Source organism: Calypte anna, chromosome 2, assembly GCF_003957555.1.
Source record: "Calypte anna isolate BGI_N300 chromosome 2, bCalAnn1_v1.p, whole genome shotgun sequence".
Lineage (NCBI taxonomy): Eukaryota > Metazoa > Chordata > Aves > Apodiformes > Trochilidae > Calypte > Calypte anna.
In genome coordinates this window covers 45,650,409-45,676,492 of record NC_044245.1, presented here as the reverse complement: position 1 = coordinate 45,676,492, position 26,084 = coordinate 45,650,409, and the positions used below count along the sequence as shown (strand labels likewise).

The 26,084-nt window shown below is 40.3% G+C and overlaps 1 protein-coding gene across 1 annotated transcript in view; it reads left to right on the top strand.

Annotated features, from left to right (window-relative positions):
- The window catches only part of HECW1 (HECT, C2 and WW domain containing E3 ubiquitin protein ligase 1), a 251,826-nt gene that overhangs the window by 174,813 nt on the left and 50,929 nt on the right, over window positions 1-26,084 (top strand). The window contains exons 7-14 of the mRNA XM_030445676.1: window positions 309-451; window positions 2,459-2,559; window positions 3,786-5,153; window positions 8,571-8,672; window positions 14,695-14,845; window positions 19,965-20,095; window positions 23,007-23,128; window positions 25,898-26,083. Of these exons, the coding sequence (XP_030301536.1) occupies window positions 309-451; window positions 2,459-2,559; window positions 3,786-5,153; window positions 8,571-8,672; window positions 14,695-14,845; window positions 19,965-20,095; window positions 23,007-23,128; window positions 25,898-26,083 (2,304 nt within the window). The remainder of the gene's footprint in view (window positions 1-308; window positions 452-2,458; window positions 2,560-3,785; window positions 5,154-8,570; window positions 8,673-14,694; window positions 14,846-19,964; window positions 20,096-23,006; window positions 23,129-25,897; window position 26,084) is intronic.

Below are 26,084 nucleotides of genomic sequence, written 5' to 3'. Positions count from 1 at the left end.
TTTTTGTAGGTGTATTGGTTTTCATTGGCGAGCCTTGCTTAGGGTATTTAGTTTATCGTGGTAGAACATGACATAAATAAATTAAATTCCTTCATTCCCCAAGCCTGATTCTGTAGCACTACCCAGTACCTGTGGGGTGCTTCCACCAGCTTTCTTTGAGGCCAAGATGCTTTTATTTTTGCAGTCCAAGGACTATTTCTGTCCTGTGAAAAATACAGAGCCTTACAGAAGTCAGTGAACTGCTAGCAGCTGAATGCTGTTGCATCCCAGCCACCTGCTTCATCTTCTGTGCTCTTCCTTTATTGCAGCAATTCAGCTTTGTCTCCCTGCCTACGGATGTCCTGGAAATAGAAGTTAAAGACAAATTTGCAAAGAGCCGACCCATCATCAAGCGTTTCCTGGGAAAACTCTCTATGCCGGTTCAACGCCTCCTGGAAAGACATGCCATTGGGTAAATCTGCTGCTTTTACTACTCTCCATTCTTTAGCAAGTGTGTTACTACTGTACTGAAGCCCCTGGTGATACATCATTATAGTGGATACAATGATGTGGAGGGGGAGTCACTAAACTGACAGTAGTTTGATGAATTATGTTTATCTTAATTAGAATTTGTAGGACTATGGGCCTGACAAAGAATTCCTTCTGTAGCCCTATCAATTGCATTTGGAAAAGCGAGAGCTGTCATTTAGGAAAGAAAATTCTTTTGTGTGTCATGACCGTGAACCTGGAGAGTGCAATATTTTCAATTTGATTATTATTTTAATGTTATCACCAGGCTGTTCTTGAGTTTCAGGGAATTACCTATGGGCTAAAGTCATGCCAGATCTGTTCCTCCTCCTTTTAGTTTCTGCACAGTAGAAATATTATTACAAATATATATGTGGCATGTTGCAATTAAATCTTCCTGACCTGACCCTGCTGCCTCAAACTCACATAAGCTCACCAGCCCAGCCCTGCTTCCCCTTTGTATGGAAGTCCTGGAAAGGTTTATGGTTTCAAAGCAAGACAACCAATTTGAGGAGAATAGATACTATGAAGACAAAAGCCAAAAAGTTGGCTCTAAACTTTTAAGATTCAGACCGTGAGGAGCGGGGAGAGAGAGTCATCAGAAAGAGAGCGTAGGTAATGCAGTTCCCAAGAAGGCATTTTTAAAAACTGGGTCTCAATTCAGCAGTACAGCAGGAAACTGAGCTTGTTGGAAGTGGTTTTGAACAGCTGGTTCAAAAACTGACAGCTGAATCTACCAGAAGGAACTAAACTACCTCTCTGTTTCTCAAATAGGGAAGATAGAGTAGCTTTTTAGAAACCATATGGAAAAGAGCAGCTTGAGGAAGGTGGAGCCGTGTAACTGGTATCACTGGCTTCCCTCTGTATGAGAAGAGTCTTCATCATCTTCTTGTTACATCTTCCTATTTTACTTCCTTATTGTAAACACTGTCTATCTAAGGATATACTTTGCCAAGAACAGGGTCTCTCCAACCTGCACCTAGATTTGGCTTAGTTTTAATGCCATAATGGCCTTTAAATCTTGGGCAAGCTCAATGAGAAGTATACAGACAAGTTCAGAAAGATCATACACAAGTCTATAGATCTTCTCATTTCTATGAGTTTCTGATGCATGTGAAAACATCCTAGCAAATATATTGGGCCCAACTGGAACTGAATTATGTTTCTTCAAACGATGTATAAATATTACTACTTAGTGAACCCTTTACACTCAAAAATGCTTTGCAGACATTGATTCAGCCTCATTTTGGGCAGCTGGGAAGTTAATCTCTTCTATAGTCTCATTCTGTTCTGAGGGGTGGATGAAGTGTGGCAAAGGGAGGGACCTGCACAAGGACAGAATGGAGTCATTGATCAACCTTGTCAGGAAGGTGTTCTCCTGATATTTCAGCTTCATAGAGGTAAGAGGGGTGGAAATAGATGAAGAGCAGTTGTTTAGCCAGTCTGAAAAGAGAAAGTGGTAAGCGGGGACTGGCCTGTACAGGATTTTGAAAAAAAAGCAGGAAAGCTGAATTTTATGCAGATGGTGAAGGGAAAGACCAGAAATGTGAGGTTCTACACAAGACCAGATATGGCCAGATCATCAGGGAAGTGAAGTCTTGTTACATTAGCTGAAGTGGGAGTTGTTTGCTTCCCATGTTGTTATTTTCATACCCATACTGCAGAATTTCCATTCCCACCACTCTCTCTCTCTATATATATATACATATGTGCTTGTGTATCCCAGAAGCCTGTCTTACTCAGTGACTCAGCTCTTCCATTGTAATTGAAGACATTGTCCTCTCCTTCTCTGCCATTTGTTCTCTCGTATGCAAGTCAACATGCCCTCATGGCTGGGTTGAATAGCCTTTGAAAACCATTATGTATTTCTGTAGGACACAGCAGCTATATCTATGCACAGTAGACATTGGGTAGGTCATAGTCTATTGTGACAATATCTGTTTTCTTTCAGGGACAGGGTTGTAAGCTACACTCTGGGTCGCAGGCTTCCTACAGATCATGTCAGTGGCCAGCTGCAGTTCCGATTCGAGATAACTTCTTCCATCCATCCAGGTAATTCTCAGTCTTAACCCACCATCTATCTAAATCTTGGCTTTTTGGCTTTGCATTCTTTCTCCTCAGAAATCTGAATTCATTCCTGGCTGCTCTGGACTTTAGGTACAAGGGTATAAGGTTCCCTGACATGGGATGCACCGTGAGTCACAATTTCTTGCCTGTTTTCCCTTAGCTTAGATCTACTGGTGTCTTGTATTCCATTCCCCTGGTCTTGGCTACTTTAAATACTCTGCAGCATCACTTAGAACAGGGTGGAAAACTAAAATTTCATCTACTTCCCTGTCTCCTGTCTTGGGGAAGTGCTAGGTGGGCTGTATTTGAGCATTTCATTAGTAAAAAAGGAGAATGTAATAGTTACGATTATTAGCAACTTTCTAATTCTGATTATTTTTAATGGAAAAATAAATTTTTAAAAATTAAGTATTCCCCTCCTCCCCTCCATTTTGGTTTGCTTTTGGATCACATTCTTTGTAGTTACTAGGAAGTCACTGTCATGATGGTGTAAGTTTGCACCTTCTTTTTCGTGTCAAAGTCTCAATAGCATTGCCCAAGGACTTTCTGCCCTCTTGATGGTAGTGCCCTCTCTGGTACACTTTGTCAAACCCATAGCTGCTGCATTAGTGGCTGGAAATTGCGACCCACCCCTTCCTGGGAAACCCTGGCTATTTGGAATGTGTGAAAGAGCCAGGGTTGTCTGGCATTTAGGAGGAGGTGGTACAGATGAGGATTGCAAAAGTGATGTTTCAGGGAAAGTTTTTGCCTTTCAGGGGGTGTGAAAAACAAGTTTTTAAGTTCTCTGTGGTGGAATCTTGTCAGCTTCAGCACAAGCAAAATGTCATTAAAACCTGACAGAAGACTTCTTGTCAATCCCATGATATTCCCTCCGATGACAGTTTGGCTCAAAGAGGAGTTTCGAGAACGTGTTACCTTCAGATTATGTTACAAGGAAGAAGGGTGCTGCATGCAGATTTAGCATAAGTAAGCCTAATAGTTGTTAAATTCACTGTACAAAGACTGCCTAGCAAAAAAAAAAAAAAAAAGCCAAAAAAAAAAGCGCCAAAATTTCTTGATAGTTTCTCAGTTGCCCACTCACTTCACACTGTGATTTATGCTTTTAATTTTCTTAGATTGCTGTGGATGCCTGTGCCTCCGCAGCCAAGCTTCTGGTTCAGTAGACACTTATTGTTAAAGAAGTAAGTAATTTCTTTTCCTATCTCATACAGATGATGAAGAGGTCTCTATTAGTGCAGATCCTGAGCCAGCTGACCTCCAGGAAAGCCCTATGAACAACCCCACAGAGGAAAGCCTCGGTGAGCCTCCATGCATCAACACAGTGACCTCAGAAAGTACAGCTCCAGAACAGCTAAATGGATACATGGTGAACAGTGTGGATAGCCCAGGGGCTGTCAAACCACCTGGGGAAGTCAACCAGAACAGCTTAAATGAAGAGCTAGCAGGAGATGGGGAGGTTGATGCAGTGCCAGTTCCTGAGCCCTTGGAACCCGTCCCAGAAGTGCTGCCTTCTTTGAGTGCCACGGACCTCACGGAGCAGCCGGCTCTGCTGGCTTGTATGTCTCCTCCTGAGACTGAAGTTAGGGAAAATAACGAAGTCAATTCTGTTACTCAGGGAGATCTTGGAGTCTTTACCAGCGTAGAACCATTAGATATTGATGAGGTGAGTGCAGATGTGCATGCTGGCAAGGACCTAGAGAAGGGTCAGGAAGAAGAAGGGGCTTCAGCCCAGGAGGCAGAAGACAGCAAACTACAACTGAGGACCACAGCAAAGAGGAAAAACAGGCCGTGCTCTCTGCCTGTGTCTGAACTTGAGACCGTCATAGCTTCAGCTTGCGGTGAGCCGGAGACCCCTCGCACGCACTACATACGGATCCACAACTTGCTCCACAGCCTTCCCTCAGCACAGATGAGCAGCGATGGGGAAGAAGAACAAGATGGTGGCAATGGTGGAGAGAACGATGAGGAGTCTACAGTCAAGGAAGCGCTGGAGAAGGAGATGGTCAGTGAGAGTGAGACGGTGGCGGCAGAGCCTCCTCTGGAAAACGAGGCTGAAGAGAACTTCAGCCAGAGAACGGTGCCTCCTGGGACCTTGGATGAGCAACTCTCTGACTTAAATGATGATGTGCTGTTGGATGGGGAACACCCCAGGCCAGTAAGCGAAAGCGAGTCGAGCTCCAGAGCCAATGGTGACAACGAGTGCGAGGCGTGTGACACCTCTTGCTACAGCCCCTCTTGCTACAGCACTTCCTGTTACAGTACCTCCTGCTACAGCACTTCTTGCTACAGCACCTCCTGTTACGACAGTAACAATCGCTTCTCCAGCCATACCCGCTTCTCCTCCGTCGACAGTGCAAAGATTTCTGAGAGCACAGTCTTTTCCTCACAGGATGATGATGAGGAGGAGAACAGTGCTTTTGAGTCAGTGCCAGATTCAGTGCAGAGCCCTGAGCTGGACAGGGAGCAAGTGGATGGCTCCTCCCAGTGGCCAGATGAACTAGTAGCTCATGGTGGGAATCCACAAAGAGCCACAGAGAGTCTAGACACCCCAATAGCAGGTCCAAGCAGCAGAAGAGAAGGTTAGATCCTGAGAATCAATGCTCTGAGAAACCCTGGTTATCTGGATGTCACGTAAGGCATCAGATAATCGAGGTTTCAAGTAGCTCACAGTTTTTTTCATACAAATTTGGGGACTGTGAGCTGGGCCAGTTATCGGGGTGGGGGTTGATCATTGAGCCTGTCCTTAAAAATCCCCGCAAAACCAAATAGATCAGATGGGGATCTGTAAATATGGATTCCTGTAGAATGTCATGCATTGTTATAAAATCAAGATTAGCTGCTGTAGTTATGTGGCAGATCAGCATTATCACATCCACCAACTCATTCCTTATTTTCTGGGATTGTTCCATTTCCCATATCCTATGTGCTGCCATAATAGTCAGTCACAAATAGTCAGTCTCTGATAGTCAGTGGGAGGACCAGCTTGTGGTTGTCAAAGGGCAGATTTACACCAGCTAAAAATTTGGGCGATTTTCTGTATATGATTTGTAGCCATGCACAGTCATAAGCATGAAGAAATTCCAATATTTATCTCTTACAAAACCAGTTTTCTAGTCCTGTTTGTCCCAGGTATCAAACAAACCTACCTCAGCTTTCACAGACCATAGCACAACTCAATAGATACTTTTCTTATATACTTTGAAAATTGAACAAAATTCTCAAATCCTTATCCTTCTCCAGAGATAAAACATACTTTAGAAAGTAAATTTTTGTCTTTGTAATTTAGGTACTATTCTTCCCAGTCCCTCCAAACTGTTACATTAAATTCCTACCTTTGGTAAGTCATTTTATGTCATAGGAATTACATAAAGGATGGGTTTGATCATCCATCTTTTCTTCAGCTATTGTAATGCTTTTCTGCAGCTGAAGAAGAAAGGCCTCAGCAGCAGCTAAGGAGTGTGCAGCAAGGTCAAGAGGCAGTTGCTGCTTTCCAAAAATCCTGAGTCATCTTTCTCCCACTATAAGTGACACCAAGTTAAAATGGCACTGAAAGGATAGGGTACTTTGGGATCACTGGGAAATGGCAATCAAAGCATCTTTCTGGGTTTTCTTTTCCAGTCCCAGTTTATCCCCACCTTCTACTGCTGTAGGCCCTCCCACAGCAGAAAGGTGTAAAGACTGGCCTTACATGCTGGACTGGGTAAAGACATTATAGACAGCTGGACCTAGGCAATTATTCTCTCTGCAAAGAAGAATCAAGCCCAAAGAATTAAATTCTTAGAGTCATGGAAAGCTGGTTTCCTTCCTTGCAGGCAAGGGTCTCTGCATGTGGACAGCATTTATGTGCAAGCATACCTAAGGGGGCATGAGCGTGTGTGTGTGTGAGACCATTATAGATGTGGCCTGTGTGCACTTTTGAGAAGGGATATGGGGGGAGGAGGTGTCTTCTGCATATGCATTCAGTACAGCTCTGAGATTGTGCCCCTTGAGCCTCCAAAGAGGGCACTACAGTGTTCACAGTGGCTTTGCTTTGATTACCTGAGAGGATGTCTAAAGGGCAGCCCAACTCTTTGCACTCTTGGTATGACCATGAGTGCTTTGGTAACTGTGCATGTTGCTTCATAACTCAGCAGCTGTTACAAATACAGTAGATGTGGTCACCTCCATCCACTCCAGGTGACAGATACTACTATGCTCCCACTGACTTGGAGTAACTTTCTTGACTAGGGAAGAGTCAATTATGGTAAGTAAAGAAATACAGACGGGTGATCTGGTAGTTGGTGCTCCAACACCTGTAGTAATAGCACAGTTTTTAAGGCAATGAGAGATGGACATTGAGCACTGAGTAATGACTTAGATAACTCTGCTGTCTGCTCAGAATATGCAGCAGATGCAACTGTGAGATACGCCTTTAAACAAGTGGTTTAAGACATTTTACAGGCCGTACTGTGTCATCAGAGCACCTAGAAAAGGGTGTGGTTTTGTCTAAGTGATTTTTTTCACTTCTGGATGGTGTAAATTTTTTTTTTTTTACAGTTTTATACAAAACTGGATTCTGTCTTCTATCTGATTAAACATACATTTTGTGTTTGTTTTTTTGTGGTGTGTTTTTTTGTTTGGTTTTGGTTTTTTTTGTTTTTTTCTTTTTACAGTTAGGGTTTTTTACAAAATGTTCATTCTTAGAGTATTAAGATTCTGACATTTTAAATGGCTAAACTAGCCAGCACACAGTGAATTTGGCTTACCTGCATTGTCTGTTTTTTAAATTTGAAGTATCTTTGTGTAATTTTTATGGTGATGTGAGAAACACTAAATATGTTTTTTCTTAAGGTGCATCCCTCTGATGCATGTAAAAAATGTATGTATGCAACTTAGATTGTATCTGTATTAGTAGGCCCACTTGGAGCTCGAGGTTATAGTGAAAAACTGTGATCATTCAATATGAAAATTAATCTGTTAGTAGGATAAACAGTCCTTGTTTCTAAGTTTTAAGGTCAGGCCAAGAAGGAATGCAAATTCTGGAATTTGTGAAATTTTAACATGCAAGTTCCTTATTCCTACCATTAAGTCAATGATGAGGAATGATGTTTCATCCCTACTGTAACTTTTTAGTTGCTTAAAGGATTCTATAAACATTGATTGGATCTTTGGTTACTTTTTCCTTTCAACAGAAATGAGTTAGGACATTTGCTTAGGTTTTATTTATTTCACATTTGATATATACACATATATAGAATGTTAGTGTTTAAAACTTACTCCACACTGTCTTCTGTGTGTCTCTCCTTCTTTCTTTCTTCTGTATCTCAGGTCTTCCTTCTTTATCTTCTCAGATCCTGACTGTGTCTCACTATCTTTCGTCCTACTCTTCTACCACCTGTCTTCTACCTATTTCTGGACCTTCTCTCATTCTCCTTCCTTTCACCCACGATGGATTCTTTGAATTTTAACAAATAGCTATAGGAGGGGATGATCTTCTGCTTTGCAGGGGCTGCAGAATCCTGACAGAATTCCAGTCCACTTCATTGGAGTACGACATTCCAGTACAGCCACTGATCTTTTAGACAAACAGAGAAAGATCCAAAGCAGCTTTTAACCTTGTGTTCCACTGGTGGGATGAATGAAGAGTTGGAACCAGGATTTTGCATGTTCCTGCAAATTTCTGCAGAAGCTGGAGCTTGGTTGCTCATGCACAGTAGTTCTCAGAGATCAAGCCTCATTCTTCTCTCGCTTACACGTGTGTCCATGAGTCCAGAACCTGGCCCATAGCAGTTTAGCATTGACTCAAACCTGAGATCAGAGCCTTGACGGCATTATTTTTATAGTTCTTTGGAATACAATTTGTTATTAAAATAATGACTGAAAACAGGAATAACCAGCTGCTGGTACACCAGGCTAACCCATTTAAAAATAAAAAAATTGTTTTACAGTAGCACATTTTTGAACCACATTGTGAAAACAGTGAATGACTGTCAATGTCTTAAATATCTTGTCCATAGGTGATTGTCCTTTACTCCATAATTCTCAGCCAGTCAGCCAGCTTCCTTCTCTGAGGCCTGACCATCATCACTACCCAACTATCGATGAGCCTCTTCCGCCAAGTAAGCTTTAGTTTTTTAATTTATTGCATTTTTTCAGCTTTTCCTGTTAACTCAAACAGTGTAGAGGTCAGTATGTCTTTCTAAATAACCCGATCTGTTCTGTATATACATTCTCCAGAACCCAAGCAATATGTCCTTTTGTTTCTCTTATTTGATCCTGACTTCCAAGTGTTTTCACATTATTTTGAACAAGCTCTGTAACCTCCCTCTACCTTGATCTGTCTTCTTCCTTAGCTACCATGAAATGAAAATAGTATTTCTCTGTTTCCCGTCAGTGTGTGTAGACCGGAATGAGTGAGTATCTGTCAGGTGTTCCAGATGTCTTACTATAAATGCCTTCTGGGTGGTCTATCAGCAAAATGCTTTGATTTTTCTGTAACATTTGTCTCCAGGTTATTCCATAGACAACTTCAAAGATGGTTTGGGGTGACAGTCACTGTGGTCTCTCAGCTCTGCTTGCAGGTCTAGCACACAGACCCTTTTCACAGTCAGGAAGCTCCTGGAACAGACAGGTCCAAGTCTGAGCAAAGCCGGGAGAAGCTGGGAAAAGGCAGGTCACATACAGTGGTCTTGTACTGTCATTGGATTTGATGATCAGTTAATTCTGTCTTCATTATGGACTGTAACGATGTCTGCAGTTGCATTGGATCAAGATGAGAGCCTTAAGTAGCGCGATCAATTAGCAAGCTGATAATAGGGGATTTTTTGCAACTGAATCAGATGTTTTCATTTGCCTCTGTAGCCTATCGCTGGTGTGTTCCCGGAGGATTAGCTCGCTTTATCCTATCGCTGGTGTGTTCCCGGAGGATTACCTCGCTTTCTGCATTAGCGCTAGGTGCCCAGCAGAGCGCGCTCGATGCTGTGCAAGGTGCTGCTGAGCACCTTCCAACCTCAGCACATGATTTAGCAATCTGAAATGTGCACTGCCTCAGAAAAATAAGGAGGCATATAAAAAAGCACTCTTATTTTCTTCAGAGCCCAAGAATGGAACACACTTTTTTGCCCTGTGGTGCTCTTGACAAATAATTCATTGTTTACTGATGGTGCTGTCAGTATTCCCTAAGCCAGAAATAGCCTGGTGCTGACATCAGTTGCACTGTGGCATGAATGATTCAAATGCCTTTAGCCTAATGAAGTCTTATTAGAGTCCCACTGTGTCTTGCAAGTGAGTGATGAAATGGGAACGGCTATCTCTGTAGCAGGCAAGTATTTCTCTTCCTTCTGCTCTTACACCAACACTTTTAGAATCAAGCACATTCCCATTAGATCAGTTAATGATAGCAGACTGATACCAGCTCAGGAAAACAAAACATACTGTGTATCTATTTCATATTTTTCCATAACCAATTTAATACATTCTTCTTCTTTCTTATAATTATCCTCAAAAGGCAAGTATTTCTACCATTCGTTTTCACAAGTGGTTTCACAACAGGGTTTAAGGGCATGAAACACATGTGATGCTACAGCACAGAAATTACATGCCTTTGTAGGATTTTGTTTTAGTATATACATATAACATTATTTGTACAATAAAGACTCACACTGTGGGCTGAAATATATTGATCTTATTAGGAATAGACTGAACCAAGTTAACTTTAAAGGCAAAAACATTCAGTTGGATAATATCACCTAGAAAACCTGTTTCCAAAAACTCTTTGTGATATTTTAAGGTCATTTCAAAATGAAACCTGTAGTCTTAAACTAGAAATATTCTTTTCCTAGCATTCAGTATCATCACCTCAGTTCCTTTACTGCTTCTTAATCCTAGATAAGTAGTTCTTTGATCATGTCAAAGAAAGAAACCCTTTATTTTAAACTTGAGTTGTATGATCAAGCCTAGCTTCTGACATGCAGCATTAACTTCCATTTCTAAGTCAGGCTGAAGATAATCTGTAGATTCTGCAAGTTCAACATTGAATGGTTTTACTTCAGTCATGAAGAATCTTCTGGACAGTCTTCTTTCTCTTTTGAATGGTTTTCTGACTAGCTTTGTTTCGTCATAGCCTCACAGCAGTTGGTCTCAGAAAGGAAATTTAGTTTCAGACAGGTTTTTTTAGGAATGTAAGGTAGAAGAGATTCAGTATGTGTGTGTAGGAATGTCATAATGATGAGTCTGAATGTTAAGACCTATACAAGATTAATAGAGTTTCTACAGCTTCATGGTGGCATGGAAACCCCACAGGACTGAAGCTGACTAACATGTGCCCAGTTCAGACCTACTCCTTGCTGAAGGTGTAGCTGAGCACGGACAGCGGATTTACTCTGCCAAGCCAAGATTATGGTCCTGCCAGAAAAAATTGTATCTCCTGGTATGAATCAGAACAGTCTGGGAATGTGATGTGAAATATGACTCCGCTGATAAACAGGGACCACTGGAAAACAGAACCAGTGCTGTCCTGTCCCCAGCCTGTGCTCCAGCATGCTCTTACTGTGAAGATTAGATGGATGTTAGTCTCTGTTATAGTCACAGTCTTCTTTCACCTGAAAAACTGTCAAAGGACCCTGAGGAGGTTTGGCTGCTTCCTAGATCACCTGTGCCCCTGAAGTAGCATGAAGGGGCTTAAACACAGCTCAGAAGAAGAGTTCTCTCTTTCAGTTCACCTGTGCAGTTCATCTCCCTGTGCAGATATCCATTTATCTGCCTAGCTTCATGTGCAGCCTTAGTGACTTGTGTGATTTACAGGTTGTCTTGTGGTAAACCAGAAAGTGCACCTGTCATTTGGGTACAACAAAAGCACCTGCCACCCTCTTGCAGTCCTCCCAGGTGACCAAAATTCATTCAGCTGATTAAAAATGCTGTTGCGAGGAGCAGTACTGCTGCAGGTTTCTCCAAAGCCATGTGACACACAGTTTCTAATATTTTAGCATGCCAGTGCAAGAGTCAGCCAAATGTAAGAGTAAATTTCAAGTGTATATAACTATAAAGAAATTAATCAAACATCACTCAAAAGAAGGTGTAGTTCATGTCTAAACATACTGCTTCTGGATGGCTGTACAGTAGGTGCATGCATCCAACAGAGACAGCCTTCCTGAATTTGTAATCCAGTCTGCATCAGCCTGACCTGATGTTTTCACTGTGGTCTCCAAGCTTTGGAAAAGTTTTGTTGCTCCTAGATTTCTAAGTATTATGCTTACTAGCTTAGGAATTCTAAGTTGCAATTAAAGAGGTAATGCAACATAGCCTCTAGAGCCAGTAGTGCACAAGACTGGATTACATGAAGACCTTATTTGATTGTGTAACTGCATAGTACTGTTCTTACTAAGTGTCCATCAGCAGGCTTCAGAATAAAATGGCCAGTTGATGTCTTCTGTAAGCTCTCTAGAGCATTGTCTACAAGTTTTAATTGTCCATCAGCTTTATTACTCTTAACTTTTTACATGTATACTACAAGAGCCTGGGATGAGGGCTAGGATTTGTCCTTCGCCAGACAACAGAAAGGAAAATTAAGATCTTAATGATGTTAAGGTACATCATGTCACATTTGATCAGGTCGAGATTATTTCCTTGAGGGTATTGCAGGCAGTGCCTAGATCCAGAAGGACAATTCCCCACCCACAGTGGTACACCTGCCACCAGTGATAGTGTGCTCAGCAAGACCCAGGCCTTCAGCCTGCCTCGTGTCAGTCTGATTTCCCTCAATGTGCATCTGTTGTACTTGATGTGCTGGTTTTCACTGTCATATGTTTCAGACTTTTTTTTTTTTTTTAACAAAGCTGTGACCTTGTTCTTGAAACAGCTACAACATCCTTGGAGAAATTTTACCTGGTGGGAGGAAAAGAGAGTCACAGAATTGTCACAGTTGGAAAAGATCTCTAAGATCACTGTGTCCAACCGTCAACACCACCCCCCCAGTAAAATATATGTCAGTATCTATATCACCCTCTAGAGGATGTCCTGAAGTGCTTCATCTACACAGTTTTTAATTCTTCCAGGGATGGTAATTCCACCACCTCCCTATTCCAACACCTAACTACTCTCTTAGTAGACAAATTCTTCCTCATATCTAGTCTAAATCTCCCTAGGTGCAACTCCAGGCCTCTAGTCCTGTCATTGTTCCCTTGAGAGAAGAGACCAGCACCCATTTCCCTATACCTCCATTCAGGTAGCTATGGAGAGCAATGAGGTCTCCCCTCAGCCTTCTCTTCTCCAGTGTAAACATTTTGAATTCTCTCAGCCTCTCCTCCTAAGGCTTGTTCTCCAGACCCTTCAGGAGCTTAGTCACCCTTCTCTGAACACACTCCAGCAGTTCAATGTGTTTCTTGTGGTGAGGGGCCCAGAACTGAACACAGCACTTGAGGTGCAGCCTTACCAGTGCTGAGTACAGGAGTACAATCTCTTCCCTTGTAGTGCTGGCCACACAATTTTTGATAAAATCCAGGAGGGTGCTGGTGTTCTTGGCCAGCTGATCACACTGCTGGCTCACATTCAGGCGGCTGTCGACCAACACCCCCTGGTGTCCTGTCCTTGAAATTTTATAGCGATGTTCACAGTTAAGAGACAATGTGTGTCTGTGGTGTGACTGTAGGTTTTGAAGTCTATAAGGACTGAGGTACTTATAGACAGCTTTTAAAGAAATAATGCATGTGCATATGGCTCTTTTTGTTTTGGAGTCTTACAGAAAATAAATCCAAGGATACCCGATGCCCATCTTTTAAGGCCTGCAGGATTAACATGTCAGAGCAGCCAGCCATAGATTTAAGTAGCCTACATTTTGCTGGGACCAGCCCAGGTATGGGACCTGAGTTGAGCCAGGACTAGCATTCAGGGCATGGGAACTAGCCGTGAAAAATACGTTTCCAGACACAGCAGGAAGTGGAGCACATTTGGTCCTACTCTTGGAGAGTAGAGATAAAAATACATAAACTATAAAATCCAACTGATCTCAAATTTCATCACCGAAAGCCATAGAATAAGGAGTGGACTCATCAGGGAGGGGAATATCATAGAAGGAGTATGGAAATAAGAGGAAGTGCTTGCCCACAAAGGTAATCACTCTGTGTGGATTTGTGTGTGAACATGAGTGAGGTTGGTATATGAACACATGTAGAAAGTATGTGCATGAATTTACATAGATATTTCATTAGCTGATGGGTCATGTAGAAATACAGAACTAGCAAGTCTAATTTATATCACCACTCCATACATTCCAACCAATTTGATATGCCGATTTGCTAGTTAACTCACTTCTGTATTTCTCCTGTTACAGACACTTTTTAAAATCAACATTATCATTTTCCATGAGCCATCATATACCAAATAACTTTTAGTTTTTGAGCATGGCACAACTTAAGCACCAGCAGGAAACAATAATGATGGAAGGATTAATATTATGCTGCTAAAGCTGCTGCTAAAATCTAGCTGCTGATAAATCTCACAGATATTCACCAGAGCAATATACTTCTGATACTTACCTGTTTAGAGAGATTTCTAAGGATTCGTCCAACCAGGCTGCAGTCAGTTTTCAGGGGAGTCTTTAATTGCTGTATGGTATCCTTTGAAGACACCTTATAAAAAAGAGAGAAATTAACATGTTTTTGTGAAATATAACAAAAAATAAAACATGGGATTTGCCGTATTATCTCAGCTGTAATCTCAGATGTAACACTTTTCTACTAAGGGTTGGCTCTATATGGCTACCTTGACCTGCAATGAATCCAGCCAACTTGTATTGCTGAAAGTAAAATTACCCAGCCCTTAAAAATGTAGCCACTGTCACTTGCTTTTTGTAACCAATAGCAGTGAATTCCATAGGCTACCTATGTGCTGTGTGTCAACTATTTATGTATATGCAATGTATGCACATACATACATATAGACAAGCACATAGTATATATACACATTTGAATGTATACTTTGAATATATACACGTAATGCCTATTGCACACATCTAGACTCTCTGTGTAGTATCTCGTGTGTATATACCCTGTCTGTGTATTTGTGTGCGTATGTATCTCCCGCATTCAGGTGTTCTGGAAGGCATCACCCTGACAGCATTACCCCTTCCTTTTTTTCCAACCCTAGATTGGGAAGCTCGGATAGACAGCCACGGGAGGGTGTTCTATGTTGATCACGTGAACCGAACCACCACGTGGCAGCGCCCCACAGCCGCGGCAACGCCGGACGGGATCCACAGGTCTGGCTCCATCCAGCAAATGGAGCAGCTGAACCGGCGGTGAGCACTTCCACTTATATTCCCTTCAGATCTCCACTCCCATTTCTCCACAGTGCCCCCGTGGCTTCCTTCCTCTCTCAGTGCATCACGCTGGCTCCCTAGGGATTGTCTTTCTTCCTTGTCGAAGTCTGCTGCCCACGTTCCTGTCCCTGCTGCTGCTGTCTTTCAGCCTGCTGGTGTACCTCCTGTGGGTGTCTGCTACCCAAACTTGCCCACAGGAGGAGCTTTGTTGAGTGAAAGGTGTTGCAAGATGTTCCGAACATTAAGAACAGGCTTATGGAAAACTTCAAATTGCTCCCAGAAGAGAAGAGAGTGTTCTTCCAAAAGATGGAGTCACTTTTGCTATTTAAGAGTGGTAGTGATGAGTCAGCAACTAATGCTACACTGGAGAGGTTTCTGAGCTGATTGTTGTTGAAATAGTGTTGCCATATCAGTGTGGCACTTCTACTCAAGCTAATTAGGTCTGTTGAAAGGTCTGTCTCCTTTTCCAGGTTAGAGCAGCACATGACAGTACATGTTTCTAGACATAGATCTGCTTAGTGTTGCAGTGGGCCCTGTAAATATGTCAGTTCATTCTGAGCTGGCTCAGATACCTCTTAACATGGTACACATTTGCCCTTTGTTAGACTAGTCCACCCATAGATTTATGTATCTTCTCCATCTCATGCTTACTTTTCAGACTGAATTTATGAGGGAAGAGAAAAAATACATAACTGGTCAAAAATCCTTCCTTTTTACTTCTAAAAAGTGGGGGGGTTTATTCCCTGCTTACTGTAATGATATGGTTTCTAGGAAAATACAAGCAGAGCTGAAATTATATTCTAATTGTAGCATGTGAAATGCCACTGAAGGTTTTTTGTCTTTTTTTCTCTGATAAAGATCTGTAGCTAGGAGAAGGATGTAGAGTTTCAGAGTGCAGGCGAGTTTGGGAGTTACTGTAGGTAAAAAGAGCTGGGCCCTGAATGACAGCAATTAGAAAGTTAATGTAAGTTGTTGAGAGCAAGCCAGCCCTCATATATCAACAGTCTCTTGAAGAATTTCTTTTTTTCAAAAGAAATTTATTATTTGGGTTGGCATTTTGTTACATGTGTTCTGTCTTGCAGAGGTGAAAGAACATTTGCAGTATTTGCTTTCATATATCTTTCCTCAAAATGTGTCAAGCTAATATTGAAAACAAAAAAAAAAGGAAAGTGAATATTTTCAAGGTATTTACATGACTGTATTTACATGTCTTTAAAAGGGATTTGGGCCACGTCAAAGCTCAGACTCTCTGGGTGCCACTTAAGCAAGTTTCTGCCACAGAAAGCTGAAAGCCCTTCTGTAGACATACATCAGGTTTTTTTGTTGTTTTAGGGTTGGTTTGTTTGTTTGTTTGTTTGTTTGTTAGAGGTTGAACTCACGTAAGTGCAGTGCAACCAGGAAAGGAGTAAGTGCCTGTGAGAATCTGGTTAGGAATTTACCATTCTGTTAGTTACACAGCTTAATCTTTAAAACCAGCTATCTCAGCAGAAATTGAAGGGTAGGCCTATGTGACCTCCTTGCTTCCAAACTTAATCTTCCCTGTTTTCATGTAAGCTGCCTCACTTTCTTGGTTATGATTTGGTTATCACTGGTTTGGGCTGGGAATTAACGGTTAATAAGATTGACATTCTTTGAATCTTTCTATTTTTAGGATTCACATATGCAATTACAAAGTGAGAAGTACAGAGAGTTTTCAGCAGTGGTGAATCTCCCATTACCTGAGTCCCATAGGAGCCTAAGGGCTTTGCAATTTAATAAACATGGACTATCCTGGCTTCTTGGGACAGAGGAAAAAAAGATGATGATTCTCTACTCTCTGCCAAAGATCTCTGTTGATTTGAGAAGTTGAATATGGAGATCTCCTGTTGTTCTCAAGTTTGAGATCCTTTGCTAAGATTCTAGTAAAAGAGATTCATACTAAATCTCTGAGCCTTTGTCCAGTAGCAAGTAATTTTTTTATTTTCAACCTTTGTTGAAAATACAGTGTTCAGATTTTGAAATTGCTTAAATTATTGTGATCCTAAATCTGATTTCAGATAGTTAGGTTTCCAGATTTCAAAATTGGGATGAAAACCACTTTTCATAAATGGTTAGTATCAGCCCTGTGGAGGACTGGGTTTTGTTTTAGGTACTTATTTTAAAAATATTTTTTGTTGTATTTCAGACTTCCTTATTTCAGATGTTCTTCAGCAAACACTTGAAGAATCATTCTAGATGAAGCAACAGTAGGCATAGACCTTGCTGATAGAATTAGCAGTAGCCTAAACTTTTGGTCTAACCTCAGACAAAATTTGGACTCAGATTTGGATTTACTTAGAAATTTGAAAAAACTTTGCAACTTTCCTTTTTAAACCACTGATCTACTCACTTCCTGCTTTCATTTGTAGAAGGGAATGAATAGACCAGAATATTACAAGGAAGCCCAGTATTTCCAGCCCTTACAAAACCACAAAGCTTTGGAAATTCAGCTTGAAAAAAGTCTCATATCCATGACTGAGCTTAGTCCTACTTTCCCACTGTGCTCCAAGCTTCCCATTAGCTGTAGCAGCCACATACAGGGAATGAAAAACAGGAATTCAGGTGCTGGGCAAACTCCAAAGAGACATCCATATTTCTTACTTTAAAGACTCTTGCTCATTTTCTGGAGCACTATCTGATTTGCTTACTTGTTACAAAAGCAGGTAACAGCCTTTGTTGTTCGAGCTCTGTTGGAAAGATGCTTTGCAGCATATGTCTATTTAGACTTGTCTTTTCACTAATTTAAAAGGTAATAAGTAACATAAGAAATTGTAACTGTAATAGTTATAACAGTGTGGTATTTTTAGGCCTCCATTTCTTTAAGAAACCCTTTGAAAAGAAACTGGAATTTCATAGACATTCCCATAACTTTTGCACTTTCAATATTTTCTCCAATTGCTTTGACATTTTCTGTTATTTATAGGAGATGGTTTTATAGTATTGAGACCCAAAAGAAAAGTGTAGCCTTTTGTTGGCATACAGTTAATATTACTCTTTAAAGTTTGCCAATAGGTATTTTCTACCATCTAATTAAACTGAAGCTACAAGGGATTTTTTTTGTATGTGTGCATATATCCCTTGATTATATGAACACCCTTTTTTTCCCCCTTTCCTCTTTCTATTCTATATGTGTGCTGTAAAACTCCTCCAGTACTGGAAGGTTCCTCCTGTACAGGAAAGTTCATCCAGTTGCCTACAGTCAAATGAATAAAAATTTAAAATGGGTCTAAAAAAAAGGGTTTAGAAATACAGTAAATTAATGCTGTTGCAAAAGCTGCCATCAAAATTTCCTTGTAAAAACGGATGTTTACTTTAACACAGAAGTTCCAATTTTTAAAATAGTCTTCTAAAGATACTGTCTATTGACCTGTGAAAATACACACTAAATGTAGCTTCAAATGACTTTGAGTACTGGGGAACATACATAGTACTGAGAAAGCTTAGCATAAGTCTATTAAAATGCCAGTTATTTTTATTAGTTCTCTCCAGCCCAAGACTGGTTTACAGTGATCTAGTGGAGATGTTATCTGTTGGCAGAAGTAAAAGCCAAATCCTAACTGGTTTGTCTTCAATAATACTTTGTCACTTTGAGGAACTAATTCCTGAGGAACTAATCTCATTTGGACTAAAGTGCGCACTAACAAATGAAGAGAAAGAAAGTAAGTAAAACTTGTAAGTCAGGACTTGAGCTGAGAAAAGAAAAGAAAAAAGAGTGTAAATTATGAAAATGAGCAACAAGTTAAATGTAGGCAATAAAGCCATCCTATTTATATACATATGAAATTCAATTTAGAAATAAGGATTAAAAATAATTTAGGTGAACTACAAACTAATTCCAGTAATTAAGGGTGCCTGTTGTCTGTCTGTCCTTTTCTTTCCTTTTTTTCCTCTTTTTGCTTCTTTTCTTCTCCTTATGCTTTTTTTTTTCGTTCTATCTCTGTATATGAAATATATTTTGATATTCAATATATAAGACTTATATTTATAGCTTGCCAGTAGAACCAAAGAAGTCATGATCTCTTCTCTTATTCATCTATCTATGTGAGTGAAAAAGCCAACAATTTGTTTGAGTGTGTAATGTGAATTCAAAACAGTCCAGGTTATTCCCACAGCCAGTATATACTTTGTTCCTGATCTGGTAAAGTAATTAGGGTTGAGCACATCCCTAAGTCCATGATCAGTCCCCTTGACATCGATTAATGTGGCAATTAGTTCCATGATTGGTATGGAAATGACATTATAGGTTTTAAAGGCATTTGCAGGTTTTTATTCTGAATTTTCCTCTACTGTCCTCCTTGCTGGTATTTGGTTACCTCTGTATTGTTTACTCTTTCTTGTTTTGCAGCTATTCACTACACAAGCTAAGTGCCTAATCCCACTGATTTCCAAAAATTATCATAACACATCCTCAGGTGTTCACTCAGTTCATGTGTTACATACTATTCTACTTTTCTGTTGCTGTCCTTATCAGATAGATTGTAGCTCTTCGAGGTCACACTAACTACGAGTTTACATTCCATTTTGACTACCAAAATGGAAGTGTTCCCAACTGCTGGCTGCATAATATTGTAATGCACATTTTGTGAACACTTTTAGTAACCTTTACCTTTTTAGAGTTGAGCATGTGCATCCAATTTTGTAATAGGAAAGGCTGAAGGATACTCAAGGCATCACCAACATTGTTCCTTACTCCATTGGTTATTCTACCATAGGACTAAGTGAGAAGGTGAACCATGATCCACCAGTAGTTTTGGGTTCCAGGCATCAAGATGTTTTGAAGGGAAGCCTCATAGCAACCTGCAGCCTAAATACCTGCCTAAATTTTACAAGTCTTCCTTGCTTTGCACATTGTGTAGCTAGTTGTTAGTGCAAAATGTCATCTCCTTAGTGTAATGATTGGCAAAAGTGTGAATATCTGCATCATCTGAAGGTTAAGAGTTGGGTGAGCTCTTGCTCTGTTCTATGTTGAAGACAGAAGTAATGGAAACATTCAAAACCAGTGCTAATTGTTAAGGAAGAAAGCACCAGAAAGCTCTTCTGTTAACCCCAGCATGTTGTTCCTTTCTCTGACTGTATGTAGATACCAAAATATCCAGAGGACTATTGCAACAGAGCGGGCTGAAGATGATGCTGTAGTAAACAACAGGGTGGAGAGAGTTCCCACTGGAGGAGGAAGTGACTCTGAGGCAGAGCCTTCCCAGCCAACCTCAGGTATGGGGAAAAACAGCTACTGAGTTGTGTGTTCAGTGCTACTGATTGATGGCATTCAGTTCTAGGGAAATCTGCATTTCCACAGGAGGCTGGAACTTTATTAAACCAGGCTGAAAAAATTAATTAAAAGAAAAGATGTTTAGACTTGAAGCTACAGGTGTGACACCTGAAGCTACAAGTACAAAGCTAGATACAAAGGGCCTCTTTCTGTTTCAACAACTACTAAGACAGACAAAGCATTTTTGCTTTAATAAAAGGCTATTTGAAAATGAAATAGGGAAAGCATCTCTTTTTTATTTGGCTTATTGCTGTCTTATTTTTGCTGTGAATTTGATCTTGGGGTGCTGTAGTTTATTCTCTCTGTGCATAGCTTTTATGCTGCCACATTTGCCTATGTGGCCCTGGCTGTTTTGTGATAGCTGATCTAAGTATGAAGCAGGCACTGACTAAGACACAGTTGTCTTTTTGCTTATCACTCACTCATGTGACAGCACCCATGCCAGAGCAGAGAGCTGATCTGTCTGAAAAGTAGCCTTGTTAATTGTACTTAATGTTGATTACAGCCAGATTCCATGACCAGACAAGAGTGTGTGTCACTGCAAAGGACCAAAGGAGAATGTGTACTCAGAGCAGGATGGGGTGCACAGCAACCATTTCTACTCTTTTTTGGTGGTAGTCAGACTCATCTTAAAACATTTGTGAAACCATAGTCTTAAGTGGTTTTTCTCAGGTGAGAAACACCATCAATCAGACTAGTGCCCACTATGAAACTTATGAACATTCAGAAGCAACTGTGTGCTTTGTCTGAGAACTTGCACCACCAAAATTAATGGCCAGTTCTCTTCCTTTGGATCATTCTCACCTCCACCTAACTTGATCCTCAATGTTTTCTACTGGAAGTAAATGTCACTTCTTGCCATCCTTTTACCAAACCTCTGTAATTAGCATTGGCAAAGGGAAAGAATCATAGAATCATAGAAAGACTGGAAAGGACCTTAAAGATATCTAGTTCCAACCCCCCAGCTGTGGCCAGGGACACCCAACACTAGATCGGGCAGCTCAGGTCCCCATTCAACCTGGTCTTGAACACTTCCATGGAGGGGGCAACCACAAATTCCCTGTGCAACTTGTTCCAGTGTCTCACCACCCTCATAGTAAAGAATTTTTTCCTTATGTCTAAACTAAAGCTTCCCTCTTCAGGTTTTAAACCTTGTCATCTCACTACACACCCATGCAAGAAGTGTCCTACCCCAGCTTTCTTGTAGGGCTTTCTTTCTTGTAGGACCCAGCTTTCTTCTGGTATTGGGAAGCCACTCTAAGGTCACCTTGGAGCATCCCCTTCTCCAGGCTGAACAACCCTAATTTCCTCAGCCTGTCTTCACAGGGGAGGTGCTCCAGCCCTCTGATCATTATTCTGGCTCTTCTCTGGACACCAGTACAATGTCTGCTTGCAAATCTATTTTGACCAGGAGTGTTTAATGTTTGATATTCAAAGCTTCTTTGCAGTCCTTTGTATTGAAATTTATGGGAGCCTTTTACCTGCACTGACTGCTATATAGAGAATCTGCTGCTCTCCATTAGCAGCTGATATGGAAATGTACACGTTGTGTTATTGGTATTTAAATTATAAGTAACATAGTCATTACTTGTAATATGTATAATCACTTACTGTCATAGCCTACATAATAAAAGAGTAATTTAACAGGGCTTGCTACCAGTAAGTATTTAGGTCAGTTTATTACATAATGTTCACTTTTGTTTTAACCCTGAAGAGCTAATAAGTATCATATAGGCCATCTTAAGTGATTAATAATAGGCTTCTGATATAGATAATTGCTTTGCTTTTAGGAGAAAAAGGTCTATATTGTATAAAATGCCAAGAATTAATAGAACAAAGATGATGTAAACCACATAAGAATATGAAAAAGCTGCAGCATGTTACATTTGCTATTTGGCTTTTAACTTAAAAATGTAAAAAATATTATAGGCCAGTATAACTCAATTTATCCCCAGTAATGGATACAGTATGCAGTTTTAAATGGATAGAATAATATGATGTGTCTAGCAGAAAGCAAAAAGAACAGTGATAATTTATAAGAAAAAAAATGGGAATCTGTGTTTATTCTATTGATGATGTCTGCATCTGGATTACTTAGACTGCAAAAAAAAAGTTGGGTTGTATTTGAAAACACCAGAACTGCAAGCTCAAACCATAATTCCATGGTGGGAAGCATTTTTCTGCTTGTTGGAGAAGGTTGAGGAGTTCCTGCCTTTACAGAGTTTACAGTCCCAAATGTTCAGTTCTGCTCCTGTGCTTCATGTATAGATACAGATTTAAAATACTCGTTTTTCTCTGGTTGTTTGGTTGTTGTTTGTTTTTTTTCTTTACCATACTAGTCCCTAAAAACAACAATAATGCAATTACAAGCAAAGAGAAATTTTTTGCAGCACCAACATGGGTGTGCATGCCTGAGCAGGAGGCTTCCTAAACCCAGTTTTGCTACCAGATGCTTTTTGCAGATGAACCCCTCAGGCTGGAGAGCAGAATCAGATCTCTCTAAAATCAACAGTGGATGGAACCCAAGTGGATGGAATGGTGTTACTGAACCAAACTATTACTTGGTAAAAACAGTTGTGCTCACTTTGATACTTAGAGACAGCAGTAGAAATGACACAGAGTTTTATAAGATAGACTAGTAAAAAGCATCCAGCTCTTTCTCTGCTACCATAAGCACTTCAGCACTAACTATAAGGAAAACATCTACCAGTTTGCCAGAAGGTTTGACTTGCAAATGCAAAGAAGGATGGTAATTTTTTCATAACATCTCTTTTGCAGCCATTCAGTAAATGTTAAGTAATAGACTGTGCCTTTCACTACGATTTTGCTGCTTTTGTTTGTTTGTTTGTCCAGAGATTAGGAGGGAAGGTTCCCTTTCTCCTGTGAATTCTCAAAAAATTACCTTGTTGCTGCAGTCTCCAGCTGTGAAGTTCATCACCAATCCGGAGTTCTTCACTGTGCTGCATGCAAACTATGTGAGTAATTATTATTTGCTTGCTCATGCTACTGACTTCTGCATCCAAACACTGCACCCCAGACTGTTCAGGGAGAATGCAGAGTGTATTTGAATTGCTGTACTCAGAGCTCAGCTGTCCTTTCTGAGGACCAGACCAGGTTAAGGACAGTACAGGCAGGCTGCTCCAATGAGACTCATGCTGAATTCTGCTTTACACAAGGTATTCACTGGTACAAAGAAGCCCATTACTGTTATCCTTCCAGTATAAGCAGGAGCCCTTGATGTTGGCTTGATGGTTTCTGTTGTCTGTTACTGCATGGATTGAGGATGTTACCTTTTAAGCCATGTTCCTAAGAAATCTCACTCAGATACTATCACATCTTAGGGAAACAATGGGGGAAAATTATTTACTCTTGCACTCCCAAGAAGCAAATGGGCATAATGTAATGAGAGAAATGCTAACTCGTTCAGTGTAGATATTTTGGAAAAAACAAGAATGAAAATGATTTTTCAAAAATTCCAATAAGTTTTCTATTTTTCCATTAATGAAATAAATTTGCATTTTTTTCTTGCAAACCTGATGCAGATTGAAAATAATGTAATGGCAGGTCAACCAAGAGGAAACAGGTACAGATATCTCACAAATAGATGGTTTCCTAGTTTTCCATATCTTTAGTGTAGTCCTAGGCATCTACACATGCCTTCTGAATATTTAGAAAATCATCCATTTCTGGATAGGGATATAATTTTCTTTTTGAAAGGAGAAAAAATCAAAATACTGCAGACATGAAGTTTTGGTTCTGCTGCTTTGCAGGTTGAAGGCAGCTGTCCATCTCTAAGCATCTACCAGGGATTGTTATCCTGCAGAGGAAGGGATATATTAACTGTTCTGATTTTAACCAAACTAAGTTATGGAGTACATGTAATTTCTTCCATTGACAGAGGGATATATGATGATTTATAGGTGGAAGCAATATAATTTCCATATGGCATAGTTGTTTGCAAAATGAGCAACTGATTCCATAGTCGTATAAGAAACAGCTCACAAGAGACTGAAACCCACTTTTATTTTTCACTGAAAGAAGGCCAAGAGAGGCCTTCAGTTTGAGCTTATAAAGTTGTCTCAAACTTGAGAGCCAGGATAATCTATAGAAACATCTGTCAAATGGTTATACAGATTCCACTTGTACAGAAATAAAGGCCTACATAACTTCTGGCTTGATATGGTTGTAATATTTTAACCACAATCCTCTGTTAAAATTTCAAGCTATTAATTGTGCCAGTGAAGTTGGGATTGGAAAATATTATCCAGCCATTATAATTAAGAGGAAAAGGCACTCACTTTTTAGATATTTTATGTCCATGGAGTGATAAAACTACTTTACATTTTTTGTTTCCCTAGCGCAGCTAAGAGATACCCGGTCAGTCACTGATCACACATTAGATCAAAAATACAACTTCTGTCATGGGGTAGGCTGGGCTCATAGCAATTTGTGACCATGAAGATTACCTGGGTCATAACCAGGTCGTATGTTCAGGGCAGAGATGCTATCTCTGTGATTTCCTAACATTTACCAATCCTTATCATAACTGGGGACTCTGTGCTGCAGAGAGTATTCTCTTTTCAGGAATACAACCATTATAAATCCTTACATAATAAAGATGATATTTGTAAATAGTTTATTGCATTGTAGTGATTTAAATGCATTAAAAGTTCACAGAAATTGATAAATCAAAACTTTTGAGTCACATTCTCTGGACAGATTGCAGGTGCCCCCCCTGGGGGCTCATTTTCTGGAGACACAAGTCCTCCTCTAGTGATCCTTTATTACCCTAGTGAGTAATTAAATTCTTTGGGCTGCCCAGCAGAACCAAGCACTCATTTGGTCTCTAGCGAAATGCTGAGAAGAGCTGCAGATTTTTTAAAGTTTCCTGTCCTATCTTGAGGAGCTTTTTCCCTGAAATAACAGATCCCAGGAGTTGCCTGTAGATGATCATCACCACAAGAATATTTTGCAGTGCTCTATCATTGAGTACACTGTAGCAACAGATATAGTTCACTTTGGCCTCTACTCTGCAACCAGATCAGTGCTAATTCACTTAGCTCTGCATTGGGCCATATTCCTCTAAGAAGTGTATTTAATGCCCATTTTCAGATGCAGCTAGATGCCTGGGAGGTGGCATTCATCTAACTAATGAGAGCATCTCCATCTGACATGCTTCCTAGTCATTGCAGAAACAAATACTTCCAGGAAACAATTCATGTCTTCCAAAAACAGACAGTTGAAAGTGTTTCTTTCCTCTTGTGATAAACTGGCCGTAAATATGGTAGCAACCTTAGATGTAGATTTCTCAACTGCAGTCCTCTTAAATTCTTTAATCCTGTCAAAAGCATCTTGATTTGAATAAAATACATGCTCACAGCTTTCTTGAAATCTCTCTAGCACCATCCAGTCACACAAACAATGTTTCTGTTGGTCAATAACAGCAAAGAAATAAGCACTACTACAAGCCCCTGGAGTGTTTTGGTGGTCATCGTTTTGGAGTACATTAGAAAGGCAGTTTATGCACAAACTGCATAATATGTGGGATGTTTCACTTTCCAGATTATATTTCTTACTTCTAGGTGATCTTGTAAAGTAGTTAATCAAATCCAAGCAATGAGATGGAAGTGGTTCTTAACTCTAACAGGATTTGTTTCAGTTCTTTCAGAATATGTCCCATGAAATTACCAAATTTGTTTTGACATCAGAGCTGGTTTTCCTCATTTCCATTTTCCATCTCATAGAGTGCCTATCGAGTCTTCACTAACAGTACCTGCTTGAAGCATATGATTCTGAAGATCCGTAGAGATGCTCGTAATTTTGAGCGCTATCAGCACAACAGAGATCTAGTAAATTTTATCAACATGTTTGCTGATACCCGACTGGAGCTTCCTCGTGGCTGGGAGATAAAAACTGACCAGCAGGGCAAGG